This window comes from Microcaecilia unicolor, chromosome 3 (genome assembly GCF_901765095.1).
Source record: "Microcaecilia unicolor chromosome 3, aMicUni1.1, whole genome shotgun sequence".
In the NCBI taxonomy this organism is placed as follows: Eukaryota; Metazoa; Chordata; class Amphibia; order Gymnophiona; family Siphonopidae; genus Microcaecilia; species Microcaecilia unicolor.
In genome coordinates, this window is record NC_044033.1 from 328,233,559 (window position 1) to 328,256,576 (window position 23,018).

The 23,018-nt window shown below is 41.9% G+C and overlaps 1 protein-coding gene across 1 annotated transcript in view; it reads left to right on the top strand.

Annotated features, from left to right (window-relative positions):
- Window positions 1–23,018, top strand: part of IGF2R (insulin like growth factor 2 receptor) — a 354,906-nt gene that overhangs the window by 136,097 nt on the left and 195,791 nt on the right. Inside the window, 4 exon segments of the mRNA XM_030198395.1 lie at window positions 13,290–13,449; window positions 14,145–14,324; window positions 17,921–18,022; window positions 20,240–20,341. Of these exon segments, the coding sequence (XP_030054255.1) occupies window positions 13,290–13,449; window positions 14,145–14,324; window positions 17,921–18,022; window positions 20,240–20,341 (544 nt within the window).

Sequence of the window (23,018 nt, forward strand, 5' to 3'; positions counted from 1 at the left end):
CTCCCTCCCCTCCGAGTTCCAGGCCTCCCTTCCGTCCGAGGTGCAGGCCCCCCTCCCTCTCTCTCCTCTTCTCCCCTCCAAGTTCTTGTCCCCCCCTCTTCCCTTCTAGTTCCATGCCCCTCTTTCCTCGGAGTGTGTATGTTTGAGAGAGAGTGTATGTTTGAGAGAGAGTGTGTGTGGGTGAGAGATGGAGTGTGTATGTGAGAGAGAATGAGTGAGAGAGAGAGACAGTGTGTGTTTGTGTCAGAGAGTGTGAGAGAGAGTGTATGTGAGAGACAGTGAGTGTGTGTGTGTGTGTGTGTGAGAGAGAGTGTATGTGAGAGACAGTGTGTGTGTGTGAGAGAGAGTGTATGTGAGAGACAGAGAGTGAGTGTGTGTGAGTCTATGTGTGTATGTGAGAGACAGAGAGTGAGTGTGAGTGAGTCTGTGTTTGTGTGAGAGAGAGTGTATGTGAGAGACAGAGAGTGAGTGTGTGTGTGCGAAAGTGAAGCCTTGAAGCATTCGTGCGCTCTGTAAGGCTCCATCTCCTCAATTGACGACACATAGTTCCGGAACGTTGCAGGAATGCTTCAAGGCTTGAAGGCTTCACTTTCTCGGCTTCAGAACGTTGGAGGTGCATTTTATTATATAGGATATCAAATTTGCTTTCTTGGTCAAAAGTTCTAGAATGTTTGCTATTTCTTAAGTTGAGTGAATTTGTTGAAGGTGCTAATAGATTGTATGCAACCCAATCTAGAAACTGTGTAATTTTGGTGCAGGATGGAAATCGTGGTTGTAGATGCAGGTCATCAGGTTTTGTTCATCTAATTTAGACTTTTCCACTTTCAGTTTGGTGGACTTACTGCTTAGGCAATATGAGGAAATATGTATATGAAGCAAGGTCCTCTAATGGATAAGGTTATTCCTAATGAGACCTTTTAAAGCAGGGGCAGCCCAAGTCAATCTGCCCCACCCCCGTCCGGCTAGTCTGGCAATTTCCCCCATCCCTCCTCAACCCTCTTCCCCGTGTTTGCCTTCTTTTTTTCCTTTTCCATAAGGCAATAATGGCAGCAACCTCAATTCTCATAGGCTGCCCTGCCTCTGGCACTAGCTTCTTCGCTGCACTGCGTCCCACCTCTGAGAAAAATAGGAAATTACGTCAAGAGGCAGGCCGCAGTAGGGAGAAGAGATCACTGCCACCTTTTGGAAAAGAAAAAAAAGAAGGTAAACGTGAGGAAGAGGGTTGAGGAGGGAAGAGGGGAGATGCCTGGCTGGGCGGGGTGGCAGATTGCCTTGGGCCATCCCTGCTCTAATAAGGGGAGATGCTGCTCCATGGAGAGTGCCTCCTGAGGCCCCCGCTTCAGTTGGCCTAATGGTAGGGCCACCACTGCATTAGAGTGAAGCCTATGGGAATTTTGTTGGGTTTAATGGACCCTCAGGGGATCTTGCTTGTTTCATTTACCTTTTTAAAAAAATTTTTAAACTTAATATTCATTGAAGCATTTTACCAAATACAACTTAATACAGGTACAATTTAAGAGACAACCCCTATTCCTCTCCCCTTCCCCCACTCTCATTATGCATTTATATAATAGCAATAATTTCCAGGTACTTTTGCAGGTGGGACCAAAGTTGAACGAATTGATGACTTCTATCATGATTAAGTGCAGTTATCTTCTCTATTTGGTACAAATAAGTAAGTCTTTGCTTCCAGAAAACTAGCAATGGTGCTGTATTTGTCTTCCAAAGTTTTACAATCTCACACCAAGCTGCCAAGAGGCAATAATCCAGCACTTTCTTAGTACAAGTATCCAAGTTGGAAATACGAACCTCCTCAAGCAGCAGAGGAAATCGCAAATGGAAAAAAACATTCTTCTACTGCAATTTGACATATCAAGTGATTTGACATGGTTGTCCATCAGATCCTCAAAAGAATACTAGATAAAATTGGCATTGGAGGGAAGGTACTTGAATGGCTCCTAGGATTCCTGACTACCGGATCCTATCAAGTGAAGACAATTTCCTCCCTCTCTCTCCCTATGGGAAGCTGAATGCGGAGTCCCCCAGGGCTCGCACTCTCTCACCAATGCTATTCAACTTAACGATGAGCCCCCCTTGCCTGAACACCATCCAAACAAGGTTTCAGTTCCCTTATATGCGCCAATGACATATCAATCTATATCCCGTTCAAAAAGAATTTTTATGAAATCGCGACCAGGATTATGGATGGCATAAACAGTGGCATCATGGGCATTGTCGTTCAAGCTTAAAATGAACAAGGAAACTGCCTGATACTCACATCATCACACAATACCGGCCATGGGTACATCCCTCCCAATATTTAAAAATCCTAGCAGTCGCCATATACCGCAATCTATCCTTCAATAAACAAATCTCAAAAACTACGAAGAAAATGTTCCAAACTATGTGGAATCTGAAACGCATAAAAACTACTTTCCAAGAGATGTATTCCACATACTAGTCCAATCCAGACTATTGCCACGGAATCTATGCCGGATGCAGGGAACAATCATTAAAAAGACTACAAACAGTACAAAACACAGGAGCAAGACTAATATTCAGTAAAAATCGATTCAAAAGTGCAAGACCATTACTCCAAAACCTCCACAGGCTACCTAATAAAGCATGCATATCCTTCAAGATAGGCTGTCTGGCCTACAGAATCATTTTTGGACTTACACCGGAATACTTGACAAACTTAATGGAAATACCTATATGCAACGCAGTCAAGGATACAAGAACCTATGTTACCTTAAATATTCCAAGATGTCAAGGTCTAAGATACAAATCTTAAACCAGCTTCATATACATTTGCCCCAAGATATGGAACACAATACCGAAAGTCATAAAACACACAAATGACTACATAACATTCCGAAAGCACACTTCCTTAGAAAATTCTTCGATGAACCCACATACTCAAGATGATCACCAACTAGCACACCATGATGCTTGAGCACTAGCAGAAACTGAATCAAGGCATTTGTCTACTCTAAATGGCTATGTAACATGTCTAATTGAAGTAAATTGTAAGCCACATTTAACCAACAACTTGATTGGAAAATGTGGGGTACAAATGCAGAAAGAAAGAAAGCACAGTTCCCAAGAATCGTCCAGTATGGGGTATATCTCCTTGCATATTCTTCCAAAAGGGAGATACACTGGACAGTGCCACCACATATAGAGGTACATGCCTTTAGCTCCACAGGTTCGCCAACAAACCTGGCTGCTAGTACGATTCATGGTGTGAAGTCTGGTAGGAGTCAAATACCATCTCATCATAACTTTAAAATTGTTTTTTGTTTTTTTTTTTAATTTGACCGCTATTGCTAATTTATAATTGTGAAGGAAAGTCTTCTCCCAATTAGTTTTGTTCCATTCCTTACCAAGTTCCTTTTCCAAAGCCTCCATATATCTCAGTTTCTCAAAAGGCTTATCCTAAAGGATATGGTATAACTTGGATATCAAACCTTTGGAGCTTAGGTGCTGCATCCATAACACCTCCACTCTCTGGTAGCACAATGCTTCTAGTCACTGTTATAGAGCCCATGCCTAAGCTGTAGATATTGATGTAAGTCCTTTTTTCCAAGACCAAAATTTTTTTGCAATTGCTAAAAGGACTACGATGTGCTGTCCTTATATAGTTGATAGATGACTATCAAACCTCTAGATTACCATTGTGGTAGCCAAGAGCTAAGCTGAGTATGTTTGTTAGGTAAATCTGTATCCAGTGGGGCTAGCCAAGATTTCCATCTTGGACCCCAAAGATCCACAACAGTTTGATACCATATTTGCAAAATTGTACTAGTATAAGGATTATAAGGCTTCTCCAGCTCAGACTTGGTATGATGTACACCTAGCAAACTGTAAAGTTTAACATCTGTTGTCTGGCTACGCCCCTTGGGCCTTGTTCAAAGATGTGAAATTGTAATAGTAGGCTTTTACAAAATAATATAAGAACCCTGCTTTACGGTTTAAGACCAGTGAATCCATCATATCCCGTACCCACCATTTTGGAACTTCTGTTCAGCAGATTAAAGATGTAATAGTGTAGTATCAATGAGAGATGGAGCAGGCAGATGTGTGTTCTTCTGCTCCTGAGTCCAGGCCCCCCCCCCCCCCCGGCCTACATCTTTGTTACTCACCATTCTTTTGGAGATCTTCTTGGATTTTTTCTTCTTGGCTGTCTTCCCTCAGTCTGTGGACAATTATATCACCCACTCTGGAGCTATAATGAGTGCTAAACTGCACAGGAAGGCTGGAGGAAAAACCAAGCCTGCAGAAGACAAAGTGGCAGAGGACAGTGGAGAGCGGGTTTTACCACTCACTGCAGATCACATTACTGCTGTTCCTGCTGCGGTGGTCAAAGCCCTCAATCCTCATCTGGCTCAGCTTTCAGGGCAAATAACTAATTTAGAGGCTCTTCTGGTTGAAACCTCCTGGAGAATGGGAGAGTTGGAGACATGAGTCTCCATGATAGAAGACTCTCAAACAGCGACGGCAGGGGAGTTGGAGTCACTGGGGGAACTGCTACGCACGCAGGTTGTGAAGCTTGAAGACCTAGAAAACCACTCCTGCAGGGATAATTAGTGCTTCATTGGACTCCTCGAAACAGTCTCTTATGCCCACTTAATTGCAGTCTTGGAAGGTTAGCTGGTTTAGGAGCTGCCCTTACCTGATGGCACTGGCCCGCTCCATCTGGAGCGGGCTTATAGGCTTGGGAGGGGCAGATTCAGCCCAGGGCTGTAATACTCAGGGTTCACAATTATGCCCATAAAACAGCACTGCTTCGCAGCTACAAGGCCAAAAGGGATGCTCTACAATTTGAAGACATCCAAATCATATTTTCCAGGATTACTCCCCAGCTCTCATGGAACAGCAGCTAGCCTTTACACCACTATGCATGTGTCTGAGGGAAGCAAATAAGCATTTTATACTTTTATATCCAGCTATTTTAAAAGTCATTTAATTTCATTTATTTCACTTTCTATACTAACTGGCAGACCAGGGCAGTGTACAGTCTAAAAATTTAGTAAGAAAGGAACTACAGTTTTTGGATAGAAAAGAAATCTCATGCACTCAGTCTAGTTGAAAGATGTAGGTAGGTCATCATGGATAGAGAGGGGAAGGAATAGGAGGGGAGCAAGGGGGGAAGTAAAGCAAACCCTGACAGATGGATGTCATCCCTCTATGCAGAGCTGAAAGCAAGGGTAAAAAGCCAGGTTTACAAAGCAATCTTAAATTGTTTCAGAAAGAACTCTGCACGTTTAGCAAAGGGCATGGTATTCCAAAGATATGGTGAGGCAAAAAAGAAAGTTGTCTGTCTTTTGCCTGGGAGGATCAGGCGATGATCATTCAGGGGTTCGTAGGACATGAAATGAAAAATATGGGATCATTAAAGAAGATGGATATTTAGGTAAACCTACTCGGAATGCCTTGAAAGTAAGGAGTAATGTTTTATAAATGATACGTTGTTCCACTGGAAGCCAGTGATGACTCTGAAAAAGAGGAGAAATGTGGTCAAAGTGGCAGGCATGACATTGAAGTTTCATAATGGTGTTCTGAAGTTTCTGCAACTTTTGTATACGAAAATGAGGACAGCCAAGATAAACGATACTACAGTAATCTAAGCTGGGAATAAGCAGGAAACGAATGAGAGAGTTGAAGGTGTTGTGGTCAAAGTAGCATCAAACTAAGCGTAATTGCCTGAGAATATGGAAACCGGATTTGCAAACTGCTGAGATCTGTAGTGAGAAACAAAGTTTGGAATCCAAAGTGATTCCCAAACAGCGAAAAGAGTTGACAGGTTGAATAGTAGTCCCGAAAAGTGATGTGAGGCAAGCCATCAAGAGATAACTTCAAGACAGTCTTGAAGAGCTGACAAATACAGAACAAAAATCCTCCACACAGGCCAAGCAAATCAAACAGGCACAGCGAAGGAGTCAAGAAGGATGATGACAAAAGCCTCTAATGGACTCAGGGTTCACATCAAAAGTTTATTGCTAAGACCTGGACTTGACATGAGTCATGTTTCTGCCACTCAGGCCTGCCTCAGGAGTCCCTAAACAATACAAAACACATACACAGTATAAATCATTAGCATGGCAACAAACATTATAGGAAAGACACAGTCATATAATCTATATATATAAAAGGCACCTCCAACGTTCCATTGAAGCCTCAGATATCCGGTTTGGCCTGCAGTCACTGTAGCTCCGCCTTCGCATCAAAACGCGATGACGTCAAGGGCGGGGCGCCGAAGGCACAACGCATGAGTTCCACAGAGTGACAGCAGCGGGGTCCGGGGGAGAGCAATGCGAACTTCCATCACAAACTCGCAACCGAGGGAGGGAGGGGGGGCTGGAACTCGGAAGGGAGGGGCGGAGGGGGGACCAGAACTCGGGAGGGAAGATGGTTTGGGGGGTGGGATTACTTTGCTAGCGCCCGTTTCATTTTTTTCCAAAATGGGCATTTCTTACTAGTGTTTAGATAAAAACATATTTAAACTAATGGAAACATATGGAGAAAACATCAGGTGTACACACATATCTTACAAATAATGTACAGACTCCTTCAGTCCTATCTCTGGCAGGGTAAGCTTGCCAGGATGTCTCGTATTGCCTTTCCAAGGGACGGGGTGCTTTTGGATTGTTGAGTCTCTTGTTATTTGACAGCTGTGGCATGAGACACATCAACAATTGGTTTTGCACCACCTCCATGTTTTCTAACACTTACATCTGGCTTGATTTGATGGGGAACATTTCAGTTCTTATCTTCATGCAGTGACTTCTCGTCCCTCCTCCTTGGTCAGTCACCTTTGGTTATATAAGCCCCTGCAGCTAGCCTGGAAATGGGTTTGCAAATTTCATAAGCTGGATGCTAAGACACCCTTGCTTCCCTATACACAACCATGGAGCTTTTCCACCAGGAATGGATTCTAGTGGGATGCTCATGGTCTTCATTATTTATTTCCATGCTTAACGGAGGAAGGCCGTTTAAAATCCTTCACCTCCCTGCAAGAGGAATATCATTTACCTGCTCTTGCCTATTTGCAGCTCAAGCGTTATGGAACCTTGTTGCTCACAGCTTGCCTTACAGAGGAGGTATATAAGCATCTTTCCACTGCTTACACCTTAAACTCTCAGCGCAAAGTGCCTTTGCAATTTCATCATCGTCATCTCTAGGACAGTACCCCTATGTGAAACTATTTGCCCCTTCTTCAGGCCTGGTCCCAGGACTTGGGTGCCACACTGGAAGAGGACTGGCTGCTGTAGGGCTTCAGTTCGCAGCTCCATACTGAAAATCTTTCCTTCTGGGAGATGTAATATAAAATAGTTATGCGCCTTTATGTATTCCCCAAGAAGGCACACATGTTACATTTGCATCTGACTGCAAACTGTCCAAAATGTGGGACTGTTGAGGCTTCCCTTGACCATATGTTTTACATCTCTTCAGCTATATCTTCCTTTTGGCGAATGATTTCCCATTTTGTCTATTCAATGTGGAAGACTGCAGTTCATCTTTCTTCTCGCTTGATGTTGATATTTGGGGTAATACCACACCCTAAATCTGGGCGGAAAGGTTTTCTTCAGTTTTACCGATGGACAGTTTTGCTCACCCTCTGTGTTATTCTGCAGAACTGGCTCTCCTCTGTGGTGCTCACTTTTCAGATGTGGCATACCCAGATGATTGGTATCTTTTCATTGGAGCAACGCTATATACACGACCTTGCATCTCTTGACAGGGCTTCGCTTCCAGGCCACATGGGAACCTTTTTTGAACACTTTGACTTCTATATCTCGGAGACGTATTTTGAATGGTTAACTTTTGTCCCAACCTTGTGTTTATACTGGATCTTGTGGGGGAGGTTGGAAGTAAGGTTTATTATAAATGAGTGCCTACTTTTGTTCTGTTCTGCTTGTTCTGCATACTGTTAGCTCTTTTGCTACTTTCTGATGTACTGGATTTTTGTGGAAACTCAATAACAGTTGCTTTTAACCATAATGCTGTATCAACTTTCTGTCCAAAAATTATGATTTTTTTTTGTCTTTTCATGGGAGAAGACACTCCGCCTACATTTCATGAGACAATTTTAAATGTATTCAGTGACCCTTCGGTTAGTTAATGTACTTAACCAAACAAAAATCATGTAACTTTAGATGGAGAAGAACCATCCCAGCCTGCGGCCACTTCCTCCTCAGTTTGCACTCTTGGCTTTAGATGAGGTTTCAGTATTATTTGTTCAGCAGTATAAGAATACCAAATGACCTCCAAAGTATTAAAAAAAAAAAATAAATAAAGAAACAAAATAAAAAGAAAAGAGAAGAAAAAAGGAACTATCCTTAAGCCCAACCAGTTCTCCTCAACTTCCCTCCCCTTCCTCCCTTTTACTCCAGCATAATGGTCCTCTCATAAGGACTGCGGTCAGTGTGTGTTCAACCCTCCCTCCCCTATACCTCCTTTGCAAAATTACAAAAGCATCCAATCACGCCACATCCCCAGAAAGAAATTACAAAGATAGAAAATCCAGTGAAATAATTCTCACTACAGGAAGTAACAGACTCTAATAATTCCCCACAACAACTGATGATGTCCCCCAAAAGATTATGCAGGAGAAGAAAGTAGTAGTATTTCTCATTGAGTTGTCAGTTGGTGAAACAATTTACTCCTCCACGGTCCTCCCAATACCATAGAAACAAATCCTTCCAACAAATATTGTTCCCCTTGAACAAACAACAATGCCCCATCCATCCAGACAACCTAAAAAAATGAGAGCAGGATTAAACCAGGGGTAAGAAGCAATGTTTCCTCTAAGCAGTAGCCTGGTGTGTGCAAACTTTTTTTAATGTGAGCAACAAGTTTTAAAAACCAACCATTTTTTGAGCTCCAGTATTAGCAATGGATTTCTGTATATAGCACATGGGCGTAGTTTGGGGGGGGCGAGGAGGGGCATTGCCCCCCCCCCCAAACACAGGACTAGCACAACGCACTCTCAGTCCCTACTTCCCGCCCTCCTCTCCCTGACAGCCCTCCTCTCCGTTCCTTCCTGCCTCCCCCCCCCCCCCGCGTTTAAATCTTTTATTGTCAACAGCGACGACAGTGAAGAGCAGAACAGCAAGCAGACTCGCCTCCAGATTTTCCCTTCCCTCACAGTCAGTGTCCTGCCCTTGCAGAAACAGGAAATTCGTCATCAAGGAAGGTGGGACACTGAGGGAAGAGAGAGGCTGGAGGCGAGCCTGCTTGCTGTTCTGGTTTCTTCACTGCTGGCGCTGCTGAAAATAAAAGGTTTAAACGCACAAGGGGGGGCAAGAAGGAACGGAGAGGCAGAGGAGGGCTGTCGGGGAGAGAGGCAAAATCACTGGACATGGAGGGGAGGGAAGGGGCAGAGGAGAATCGCTGGACATGGAAGGGAAGGGGACAGAAATTGCTGGACATGTAGGGGAAGGCAGAGGAGTGAGGAGAATTGCTGGACGGATGGAATGGAGGGGGCAGGGGGAGAGGACATTTGCTGGATATGGATGGAGGAGAGGGCAGGCGAGAATAGAGAGTTGCTGGACATTGATGGAAAGGAGGGAACTAGAATTCAGGGACTGAAAGGGGGGAGCTGGGGAAGTCACTGGAAATGGATGGGGGGGGTGGGGGTCAAAGGAGAATTGTTGGACATAGGGGGAGGGCAGAGGAGAATCACTGGACAGGGAGGGGGAGAGAAGAGAAATCGCTGGACATGGAGAGGAGAGGAGGGCAGGGGAGAGAGGATAATTGCTGGACATGGATGGAGGGAGCAGGGGAGAGAGGAAATTTTGCTGGATATGGATGGAGGAGAGGGCAGGGGAGAGAGGAGAGTTGCTGGACATGGATGGATGGAGAGGAGGGCAGGGGAGAGAATAGAAATCGCTGGACATGGAGCAGAAGGCAGGGGAAGGAGGAGAATTGCTGGACATGAATGGATGGGTGGAGGGGAAAAGGGAGAGAGGAAATTTGCTGGATATGGATGGATGGAGAAGAGGGCAGAGGCGATTGGAGAGTTGCTGAACATGGATGGATGAATGGAGGGGGCAGGGGCCAGAGGACATTTGCTGGATATGGGTGGATGAAGGAGAAGGCAGGGGAGAATGGAGAGTTGCTGGACGGATGGATGGAGGGGACAGAAGTCAGGAAGGAGATGCACATGGATGGAGGAGAGAGAAGAGAGGAGAAATGCTGGACATGGAGTGGAGGGCAGGGAAGAGAGGAGAAATGTTGGATAAGGATGGAGGGAAGGAAAGACAAAGGAAGGGAGATGTACATGGATGGAGGGGAAGTGAGAGAGGAGAAATGCTGGACATGGATGGAGGGGAGGGAAGACAGGAAGTAGATGCACATGGATGGAGGGGAGTGAGGAGAAATGCTGGATATAGATGGAGGGAAAACTGCTGAGTTTAAGGGCTGGTTTGGAACATGTTGAGGGCAGATACTGAAACTCGAGGAAGGATAGGGACAGGGCTACAGATGGTAGACAGGACGCATAAGGACACAGGAGGATGGTGGACATGGTGAGAGAAAAAATATCAAATGGAAAGAAGACACTGCATAAAACAGAAGACACTGGGACCAAAGCGAATAGAAAACCTAAATGATCAGACAACAAAGGTAGAAAAAAGTATTTTTTTCAGAATTTATTAATTGGAATAAGTCAGCTTTTTGAAATGTGCATCTGTGATATTTTGCATGTAAGTTTCAATTTTTCTGGTATTGCTGCATGCTGAGGCTGACTTCTTGAGGTAACTTTCCAGTTCAGTATTTTGCCTTCATATTTTTTGATTTCTAGTTCCTTGTGTCACGTCTGTTGTGTCATGTGTTTTTCATGTGTGATCAAGGTGCAGTATTCTGCTAGCGTGTAGTATTTGCAGCCCTTTTTGTTTTGCTTTTTTTTCACGAGGTAGTGCATTGGTGTTTTAGAGCCTGGTGTAATTACACTTCTGCCTTTTCACGCATAAGGTTGTAGCTCGTCCTGTCCTTGGAATTAGTGCTGTTATGGTTTAGTAAGGTTATGTGTTTTTGCACAAGTTTGTGTATAGCGTTTTGCAGTGGAGAAATTGTGTGTTGGCCTTACTGAGGTGGCACCAAAACATCAGAAAGGGTGTAGAACCTAAATCATGACACACTACCTCTTGAAGGATCTACATATAGAGCCTATGCATTTCTAAGGTCAACACTGGCATAGTATGGGAAAGGGAGTGTGGAAATACTACTGGAGAGGAAGAGGGAGTGCTGCGTAAGGAGGAAGGAAGGGAGAAAGAGCTGGCTTGATACTTCATACATATTCATTATGGTTATTCCCAAAAAAGCCAGCTCTTTTTCCCTTCCTTCCTTTCCCCATCCTTTGCCCCCCCCCCCCCCCAAATGAAACAGTCAAACTATGCCCATGATATAGCAGAAAAAAACTTTTTTGTGAGCAACCATGTAAAATCTGTGAGCGATACTCCTAATACATATGACCAATTGTTCATGCGCTCAGCTTAGAGGGAACATTGGTAAGAAGTATTTTACAGCCCAAGAACTAGACCTAGGCAGTATTTCTCACACCTGAAACACAGTTCCATTTGCTGTCCATATAACAGAAAAATAGTAATAGGTAACAACAATGACTAGTAAGAAAAATGAAGAAAATACGAGTGTCCAGTGTTCTCTCACATTAGCAGAATTAGAGTTCAAAAAGTATACATGTTAAGTCTGTATTCTACAAACAAACAATGAAGTAGACTGAATTGGTGAAGCCATGCTGCTGAATCTGTATCCTCATAATGCACTGGAGCATTCTAGTCAGCATGTATAAGCAGATGTTCTTTAGAGAAACCAAGCAAATACTGTGTTTCTATCAGAGATGTAGTGGGCTCTGTCTGATACGGCTTCTGGTATCAAAAAGTTGTGGGGATCAAATATACTTATCCATTTCCATTCATGATCCCTTGTTCAAGAATTTGGAAAATTCACTCCACTACCTGAGCACATTCAGTTTCATTTAGAGAACCAATTATGAGGAATTCACGCCATCTCAGTGTTCTAAGGCTAATCTCTGAATCTCAACAAAAGGGGGAAAACCAAACACTCCCACAGAAACCAAAGCAAAGGGTTGGGAATGACCAGTGCGGTGAGCCAGGATTAATAAAACAAGTCCTTTATAAGACAAATGAATACAATGAAACACTTACATGGAGATGGACTCGACATGGTCTGTGTTTTGGCTTATATGCCTTCATCAGGATTCCTCAAACAAAATCACTAACCAAATGCATTAATGTAAACATATAACTAAATAAAGCATTAACAAAAATTGGAAACTAATGCTAACCAAAAGGAGAAGGAAGAACAGAAAAAGTAGTGTGCAAGAAAAAAGGAATGAGGAAAAGACTAGGACCATTTTGTTAGTATTCATTTCCAATTTTTGTTAATGCTTGGTTATCTGTTATATGTTTACATTAATGTATTTAATTTGTGATTTATGTTTGAGGAATCCTGATGAAGACGTATATGCCGAAACAGACGGTTGTCCATCTCCAAGTGTTTCATGTATCCGTTTGTCTTCAAGCAAGTACCACTATGTATTTAATAAAGGACTTGTGTTTTTATCTTGGCTCATTGCACTTGTCGTTCTGCAAAAATGACCAATGCATTTCTTTGGGAGAAAGAGTTCCAGGTTCTGTAGCATAGAAACATATTTACATAGAGTGAATCTTAGTGATTAAGGCAGTTACTTCCAAACCTGTTCTGGAGGAATCCCGGTCAGTTATGTTTTCAGGATATCCACAATGAATATGCATGAGATTCAGTTGCACACACTGCCTCCTTGATATGCAAATCTATCTCATGCATATTCATTGTGGATATCCTGAAAACATAACTGACCGGGATTCCTCCAGAACAGGTTTGGAAAACCTAGTGTTAAGGAATTCCTCTTCTAACTACCTGTCCCTACCCCAAAGAACTACCCCTCTACATCCATCCCCTTTAGCTGCCCGACTCCCAACATTTGTTTCAGCCCTTTTATGTTACAGCAGGGAAAAGTCATGGGACATGAATTTTCTGGTTGAATCAGGCACAGGTCAGTGTTAAAGAAATGGTGAAGCAGTTGTACCTTGTGCTGTCTGAAAATAGTACCTTTGTAAATGTTTCCTTTAGTACTCAAATGTAACAGTACACTCGCAAGGCTAGTCATTCTAACATAAGGCATCTTTTTTATGGCTGACTGTGGTGATACTTTTTTTGTGGCTATACTAACCTGAAATGTATGATTCCTTTTGAAAATGCAGGTTGTCAGTGTCTGAGGATAATAATGCAGAAAACTGGTATGCAATGGACACCTCTAAAGGCCAATGGAAGTATTATATAAATGTGTGCCGACCTTTGAACCCAGTTCCTGGTTGTGACCGCTATGCGTCCGTCTGTCAGATGACATATGAAAAAATTGATGTAAGAGTTTTCCTCCTGTGTTATGTTTAGCTCAACAATGTATTTCTTTTTTAATTGAAGCAAATGGAAAGAGGGGCTTTCAAAGCTATAACTCATGAATTTGTATTTTTATTTATTTGTGACATTTATATCCCAAATTATCCCAAACAAGTTTGAGTTCAGTGTGGCTTACAATAAACAGTATTGGATGCATAACTAAGAATAATGCATAAGAAAATAATTTGTTGTAAGAATCCAATTTTACAATATATTATCATAAACATACTGGGATAGCTATGGATGTTTAACATTTAGAAAATGTATTAAGAATGAGAAATTGTACATGAAGCAAAGAGAAAGTTAATGGTAAATGGAGTAATTAATTCAGGTAATAATTAATTGTTTGAGATATGGTTGTTCTTTCTGAGGGTTTGTTTGAATAGGAACAATTTAAGGATTTTATGGAATTTAGTATATTCCTGTATATTTCTTATTTTGGGTGGTAAGGAGTTCCACCATTTCATTTTAGATTGTGGGTGTTGATAGTTTCTCTCTCTCCCTGTACAGAGTTATGTGAAAAGTAGATCACCTAGTAGGAGAAAACCTTACTGTGCTGCTGTCTGTTAGGAGGTGGAGAGAGACTGATTTTGATGTATACTCAAGAGGGTGGGAAAAGAAATTGAATTCTACCTAATTAGAACTTTGTTTAATTTTAGGATGTGTTACAGGAAGTGATTTCCATCAGTAATCTAGGTCTTGCAAGCAAGGGTCCAGTGTTTAAAGAAAAAGGCAGACTACTCTTGGAGTACACAAATGGTTCTGAGTGCACTAATGCATATGGGGAGAAAGTATCATACACAACGAAAATTAATTTGGTCTGCTCCAAAGGTTTACTGGTAAGTAAGCAGAATCTAGAGACGAGTAGCTAGTTTGGATTAATTCTTTTACCAAAATTTGGAATAAATCTGAGCAGCCCTCATTCAAGTCTCTTATTCAGTTTATTGTATGGTCTGAATTAGGATGCCTTAACATAGTAACATAGCAGATGACTGCAGATAAAGACCTGTGCAGTCCATCCAGTCTGCCCAACAAGATAAACTCCTTGCATATTGTATGTGATACTTCATATGTATACCTGGTCTTGATTTATCCTTATAAGTGTAGACATTAATAATTGTACTCTAGTTTAAGGTATTTTCCCCTGTTGGTAGATTCTTGATTTATCCTTGCCATTTTTAGTACAAAGACCGTAGAAGTCTGCCCAGCACTGTACTTGTTCTCCAACTTCTGAAGCTGAATCTGTCCAGCCATGATTAGAGCACAGACTGTAAATGTTTGCCCAGTACTAGCTTTATTTCCCAGTTACCGGTGTTTCTTCCTAATCTCTGCTAAGCTTCTTTGGATCCATTCCTTCTGAACAGGATTCCTTTGTGTTTATCCCACTCATTTTTTAATTCCGTTACTGCTTTGCTCTCCACCTCCTCCGGGAGGGCATTCCAGGTATCTACCACCCTCTTTGTGAAAAAATACTTCCCGATTCCTGAGTCTGCCCCCTTTCAACCTCAGTTCATGTCTTCTAGTTCTAGCGCCTTCCTATCTCTGGAAAAGGTTTGTGTGCAGCAAGGTCTACGTAGAAAGAAGATCATAAGACGCAGGATTATATACTTCTCATTCTTAATTTTGTTTATTTAAACTAAATTCAAACATAATCAAAATGAGGGATACTTGGGTGTCAGAGGACATTCCCCACAGGGATAATTTTAAGTTGTTTATGCATGGAATGTATAGTTTCCCAGAGTTCTATGTAGGTAAAAGTATGCACATAGATGCCCTGTTTCAAAATCAGACTGTTAAGTGAAAAGTCTAATAGGTGCCTATTTGAAGCTTGTTTTTATAAAAGCCACATTGACGCTTTTATAAAATAGGCTTCCAGAAACAGCTCCTGTAGTGCATAAATGCCAACACACACGTTACAGAAGCAAGTGTAAATGTGTACATGTACTCTAAACATATACTCTTGTTTTCATAGAAGTACACCTCTGTTCTGCCCAAAATATGCCCCCAGGGATGTCTATAAATACGTGCTGTCTTGTCACTGTCCCCCAGATTCTATATATGGTGCCTGAATTTGGGTTCCGAAATTTGTGTACAGATTGAAGATGCATATGCAAATTAATTAGCTAATGAGATGTTAACTAGCAATAAATTGATGTCAACAATCAATTATTGCAGGTAATTGGCAGTAATTAGATTTTGCACATGCATCTTCCTGCACGCTATTCTATAACCCTGCCCACTTTAATACCCTTAGTGTGCAACTCAAAAGGTGGCATGGTAGGAGCATTCCAAAAATTTGTCTGATGATTTATAGAATACTGCCATTCCTGCTCCCACATACCAAGAGTGGGGGTACTCATCTCAAGATGAAGATCATAACGTCAGGGGATTACGTAATCCAGCATAGACTATGTTTAGCCCTGGAGCTGTTTCAAGGAACACCCCCTGCTTTAAACACCGCCGGCATTTCTCAGCCCTTCACACAAAGAGTTGGGTACTGGCATTTACATCCCGTAAATATTAGTGCCCAAATTTGGGCATGGGAATGGGCTCTAAGAGCTATTCTGTAAAGAGCATTCAACTCGGAGTGCTGTTTATAGAATAGCACTCTGTGCCAATTTTTTTTTTACAACATCCAAATTTGGGCACCATTTACTGAATCCGGTCCTGCGTGTGTATCACAGGGTAATTTTATAAAAAGCTACACTTAGAAAAACCTCTATAAAATTAGCCCCCCATGCCATTTTGTAGATACTTTTACCTGTGATAAGCAGAAGCATTCTGGGGTTTGAGTTTAGACCTCTACGTATGCTTCTGTGCTTTCAAAAGTAAGTGCTTAATTTTTCTCATTTTGTGTATATTAAAGTAGTTTCTGTGGGATAACTTTTCAAAGGAAAAATATGCATGTTCTTGCAGTGAACACACATCAAATGGCAGATAATATTGAACAGTTGTATGCAAAACTTTAGGCATACCTGATTTAAATTGTAGGTTTCAATAAATCTCTAACAACTGATATGACACAACCTCTACATGGTACAAAGTTAAATATGACATCTTTTTTCAGTTTGCAATACAAAATGACTTTATATGCTTATTTAGCAGATTGCAGATGCTATAAGTTTGGATGGCATTCCAGATGATCTCATTATAACTTGAATCAATTTTGGGAGCCTTTTTTTTTGTCTTATTAATCTTTTAGTTGGCTTGAGAATTGCACAATAGAGCAAAGAACTGACCTTTCTAACCTCACATGTTGTGATTGTCCTTAACAAGCATTCAATCCTCTGAACACTTGAAAATAAGTAGGGGAAAGCGATTAAAAAGAATTGTAACACACGTAGCTAGGATAGCTATGTGATAACCATGTAGCCTATTTTTCCTTGTAAAAAGAGTTACTTGTCGTTAATGGATGATGTCTGAGGAAAGATGGATACTTGGTTCTCACAAAACCCTCCTGCCTTCCCTTGTTGGTAGCTTAAATAAATGGCTATATACCAAACTGGGAGAAGGTCTGAAAGCACATCGTAACAGGGGAAGTACTATATATGCTGTTTAGAGCATTTTTTCGGGTTATTTAGAGCTTTACATATACAGTTCAACCCAGACTCTGTTGGATGGCATCACCTGTACATCAGAACTGCATAGTCTGTTTTTTTGGCAAAATGGTTTATGGGTTATTTGCAAGTTTGCTATACTGCTTCACTTACCAAAGACAAGTTGAAACAGTGTACACTTCTAGCAGTTAAAGGAAATGAATTCCAGATAGTCATAGGAAAGGCTTTCACACATTCAAGGATTCTCAGTCAATCATATCTACAATCTAATAAACTTAAATCAAAAGCATAAATATTTTTTTTATTTTTGTTACATTTGTACCCCGCACTTTCCCACTCATGGCAATTAAAATCTCACTTTTCAAAATTCTGTTACAGGTAAGCAACTTTGCTTTGTTTGCTGTGTACATTAGTGTTGGCTGCTTGTAACATCTGGCAATAGGTGGCATCTTACTCATTTTCTGTGGATACCATTGCAACTATTTTATTGACTGTATTGAAGTTTAGAAGTGAAGTGGTTTGCCACAGCAGCTTTGGTCATATTCATGTGGATGCCAGCTGATTTCTGGAAGTTTATAAGTATTCAGCAATTTGGCTTATGACAAACAGCTAGCTTTCAGGGTGTTAGTTACTGGTAGTTGAATACAGCTCAGTGGTTCTGAACTCTTGGAATTTTAAGGATACAGGCCTGTGACACAATGCACTCTGGCTGCATTAATTACAGAAGGCATTATGTTAAGAGAGCTTTGTCAAGGGATTAGGCGCTCAGAATTAGGTTTAATCTAGGTAAACAGTGCTTTGAAGACTGGGGGTCATAGTTTAGCTTGACTTATGCTTTAGTCATCAGCTTTTCTCCTCCTTTGTACTTTTGTTTACAGGCTAGTAGCCCAAGATTCATTCAAAATCAGGATTGCATGGTGATCTTTATATGGAATACTGAAGCTGCTTGTCCAGTCACTATCACAAGTGGAGAAAGTCAGGTGAGAACTGAAATAGCAAGAGCACCTTAATTATATAGCCTTAGAAGTTTCTGCCTTCTTTTCTCATCATCAACACTTAAGCACTGCTTGAAAATGTTAGGACAAGACACCAAATAGTAATACAGTACTCCAGATGCTATCTGTTTAGTGCCTAGTAGTGTTATAGATTATGGACAATGGAGCAGGGGTGTAGCCACGGGCGGGCCTGGACGGGCCCAGGCCCAGCCTCTTTCCCTCCAGGTCTGCCCACCCAACATCCCCCGGGGTTTAAATCTTTTTTTACCTCCGTCGAAGTGGCCGCGTCATTGAAAGCCCTTACATCAAGCCCATCAAGCCTTCCCTTCGTGAGTTTGTTCCCTCAGAGTCCCGCCTTCTGATGTCATTTCCTCTTTCCGCGAGGGCGGGACTCTGAGGGAATGAACTCACGAAGGGAAGGCTTGATGGGCAGGGCTTTCAATGACGTGGCCGCTTTGACGGAGGTAAAAAAAGATTTAAACCACGACACACAGGGTGGCACTGTGGCAGGAAGAGAAAGGGGGATGTTGGGGGAGAAGAGGACAGGCAGGTGGATATGAATGGGAGGGGAGGATGGGAGTGAAGGAGAATCGCTGGACATGGATGGGAGTGGGAGGGGAGGGCAGGGGAGAGCGGAGAATCGCTGGTTATGGATTGACGGAGGGGGGCAGGGGAGAGAAGAGAATTGCTGGGTATGGATGGATGGAGGGGGGCAGGGGAGAGAAGAGACTTGCTGGGTATGGATGGATGGAGGGGGGAAGAGAAGAGAATTGCTGGATATGGGTGGGTGGAGGGCAGGGGAGAGGAGAGTTGCTGGACATGGGTGGATGGAGGGGAGGGCAGGGAGAGAGGAGAATTGTTGGACATGGATGGAGGGAAGGGTATGATAGGAAGGAGATGCACATGGATGGAGGGGAGAGAGAAGAAATTCTGGACATGGATGGAGGGGGAGGGAAGACAGAAAGGAGATGCACATGGCTGGAGAGGAAAGGAGAAAAGAAATGCTGTACATGGATGGAGGGGAGGGAATAGAGAGGAAGTGAGATGAACATGAATGGAGGGGAGAGAGGAGAAATGCTAGACATGGATGGAGGGGGGAGAGGAAAAATGCTGGAAATGGATGGAGGAAAGGGAAGGGAGAGAAGAAATGCTGAACATGGATGGAGGGGAGGGAAGATAGAGGAAGGAGATGAGATGAGGGAAAAGGAAGAGGAGAAAAACTGGACATGGATGGAGAAAATAGGCAGAAGCTGGATCCACTGGACAGTCAAGTCTGTGGAGGACCCAGCTTTTACTTATGGATGTAGGGCAAGAAATGAAGAAGAAAGGAGGAAAGTAAAGAAATAAATGGAAAGGAAGATCTGGAAACGGAGTTAAGAGGATAGATAACAGCAGAATCAGATACTGGGCCAGCATGATCAGAAAAACAAAGTCACCAGAGAACAAAGGTAGAAAAAATGTCCATTTTGAGAATCAGGTGCTGAACATTAGAAGTTTATATTTATTTACTTATTTATGGCATTTTATCCCACATTAAACATGAATTAGATTGGAACCTGGGATCATTTAATTTTTTTTTTTTTTCCTGGAGGGAGTAATGCATTGCCTCCCCCCCCCCCCCCCCCCCCCCCCAAGGCTCTCTCCCCGGCTATGGCCAGCTCTGCAATTTTGAGGGGAGGCGCAGAGGTGGACTGGGGAGAGAGCCTGTTAAACATTTACCAGCACACCACTGTCTAGTGCCCACCCATCCAACCTGTTGGCCCACCCAAACATTGCCTTCTGGCTACGCCACTGCAGTGGAGTATTCGTATCTGAAGCAAGACAGACTTTCAGAAATGAAAATAGCTGTTGATCTATCCTGTCGTATTATGGATCAGTTGGGGTAGTAAATTTGGACTCAGTTTTTTTTCTTTTTCTTTTTTAATTAAAATAGAGTCTCTGGGTGAGCTGTTGTGCTAACCAGATAATTCAGCCTTTTTAAATCGTTTTTTTTGGTTTTTTTTGTACAAGTATTATGTGTAATGGTGAACAGAAAATATCATCCTTTTAGTAACACAAAACTGAGCTGTCTCTTAGGAGTAATGATCCCACCCCTTCCCTTGTTGAACATAAATGATGAAAAAAAGCCCCACTCCACTATCACTGTTACATATTCTGTTTGTGATGTATTTTTTTGCATAATTTATTTGCATTGCTTTGTAGACTTGCACCGTACAAGATCCAAACACAGGTTTTGTGTTCAACTTCCTGCCTTTGTCAACTGACTCGGGATATACTGTTAAAGGAATTGGGAGGACATTCAAGGTGAAACAGATGTCCGTCACACTGATGCATTGTCAACTTTAGTCACCCCATCCCTTTTCACTCTACTCTTACAAGCTTGCTTTTTATACAGAGTGTGGTAACTCTGTTATCACTGTAAATTTAACTTAACAAGGTTTCATTCACTTAGTCACCTATATGGTGAAAAACCATGCACTGCAGTTTGCAAATATAAAAAAATAAGCCAAAAAGATAAGGAAACTTATATCAAGAACCTTTGCATTAACACTACTGGGGCCAAAAATACTTTATACTTTAGTGACTAAAGTAAAAAAATGTGTATTTGGCCTCAGTAGTGCTAATGCAAGGTTTCTTGATATAATTTCTTCATCTTTTTGGCTTATTACTTTATACTTGCAAACTGCAAAGCCAGTAATAGAGATGTGAATTTTCCTGGTATGTGTAAGGAGTAAAGCTTTCCTTATTCCTTGCATCTTCCAGTGTTTGTGAAAAGGCAGTGAAATATCAAATGCATCACAAGTCTTAGCAAAGAGTACTGGAAGAATGCAACTGCCTTCCATGGAGACGGTCAAAAACAATAACACAGTTTTGAGGGCATGGGTTAAACAGAGGATCAAATACCAAAATAACTATTGTAGAATGAAATGGAGAAGCACAGCAAAAAAACTAATTAGCATAAATTGAAGAGAGATGTGTACCCTCAGAATCTTGTACTGGATGCTTACCTCTTTTTAATATGGCCACTCCCAAGCACTATAGGACCAAACTTCAATCACTGGGTACAAGGCTTTCAAATATTTTTTAATATGTGCTGAAGCTAATAAATAGAGTAACTGTAACCACAGAGAGAGACTTCCTTAGGAGCCAAAAAAAACCTCCATGGACTTAGCTGAACCTTTCAAATACATAGAACTAAATAACAAAAACTAAACAAAAACAAGGTCTCAAATCATCTAGGAAAAATCTTTCAATTTGCAGTAAACTGCTAAAGATGATAGGGCAACAGAAAAGAATTATGCACAAAAAAATAAAAAAATCAAACACAATTCAATTATTTTCAACATGTATGTTGTATTTTTAAGAAGTGTAAACTGCTTTGTTCAATGTAAATTAAGCAGTATAAAACATTTTAATAAACATAAACCGTTTGTGGGAGTTAAGTAGAGGTCAGAGACTTTGAACTGGTTTCCAGAGCATCCACTTTTACTTCAGCTACTAGATCATATTAGGTCACTGTTTTTATGTATTCTAATCACTGAACTGAAAACGAAGTGTTTTTTTCCCCCTCTACCTTTTGTTGCCTGAGTAATCTTATGTTGTTGCCGTTTGAGTTCATGCCAGGTACTTGTAACATAACATATGACCTGGATTGGCCACTTTTGGAAACAGGGATACTGGGCCAGATGGACCATTGGTCAGACCCAGTTATGGTTATTCTTATGTTCTTATATGGGTCCTGGTCTTTTATTCTGGTTTTTCTTGTCTGTCTTTTTTTTTTTTCAACATTACTTTTCTTCTCTTGCCTATCTTTACCATTTACTTACTGTTTTCTCTATCATCAGTCTTTATGATTTTCTTCCATTTCTCTGTCTCTAAATCTCTTATATCATCATCTATTTCCTGACTCTTACCCCCTACTTTATTTTTTACTGTCTCGCCCACACATTCTCCCTGACCAAAGAAATGCCCTTCTCAACACTCCATTGCCCCCTGCCTAGGTTCCGCTTCATCAAGCTCCTACTTTCTGGCTTGTTTTTTTCTCCAGCAGACACCCTCCTTTTTGCCTCTCACAACTCCCTATAGTCCCCACATTGCTTTTCTCAGTTTACAGCCACCCCTCTTGCCCTCAATACCTGCTCTTATCTACTATCAACCATTTCATTTCATTCATCTCAAGTTCATTTACCTTTGGTTTGAATCTCCCACCCCCAGTTATGCTTTCACATTCATTTTCACTCTTGCACAATCATCTTTTCTCTAAAATTATCCCCCTTTGGTTCTCTTATTTTTCCCTATCACCCCTTCTGGGGCTCATGTAGCCTCTCCATCCCCATCAGCCCCTCTATATGTTGATTTCTCAATCTTCAACCCCTTCCTTCATCACCTCTGAGTTCTCTAACCCTCCCCACTTTTACCACCTCTGACACTCTGAGAAATATTTTTTATCACCATCTGTCCTAACCCAGCACTGCCTCTGGCTTTCTTTCATACACATCTTCCTTCTTTGTCTATGATGCTCCCTAACACTAATGCAACCATCTACCCCTTTTCCAGCAGCTGTCTTGTACCCACTCCACAGATCCTGTGCCCCATGCCTTTTCATTAGGCTTTCACTTGCAAACCTCTCCAACACATAGTTCTCAGGCACCCCTTACTCTAGCTGTTTTTCATCCCCTCTTTTTCTATAACCCTAGTTACCTCACTCCTACTTCATAACACAACAGCGTGGACCCTGAAGAAGAAAGTGTGTTGCCAAACAGCTCAAGTTTGTCCTGCTTACCTCAGGGAGAAGGAAATAGCATTCATCTGGAATTCATGCCCCTTCTCATTCCTTTCCCAGGATTTATATCCTCTCCCTCACCACAGATCACTCAGGAGTTATATCCATGATCTGGGGTTGTTTTTGTTCAATTCTTCCCCCCCCCCCCCCCCCCCAATACTGTCCTTGATGGCAGAGGAGAAGAGGGTTGGCCCTGAC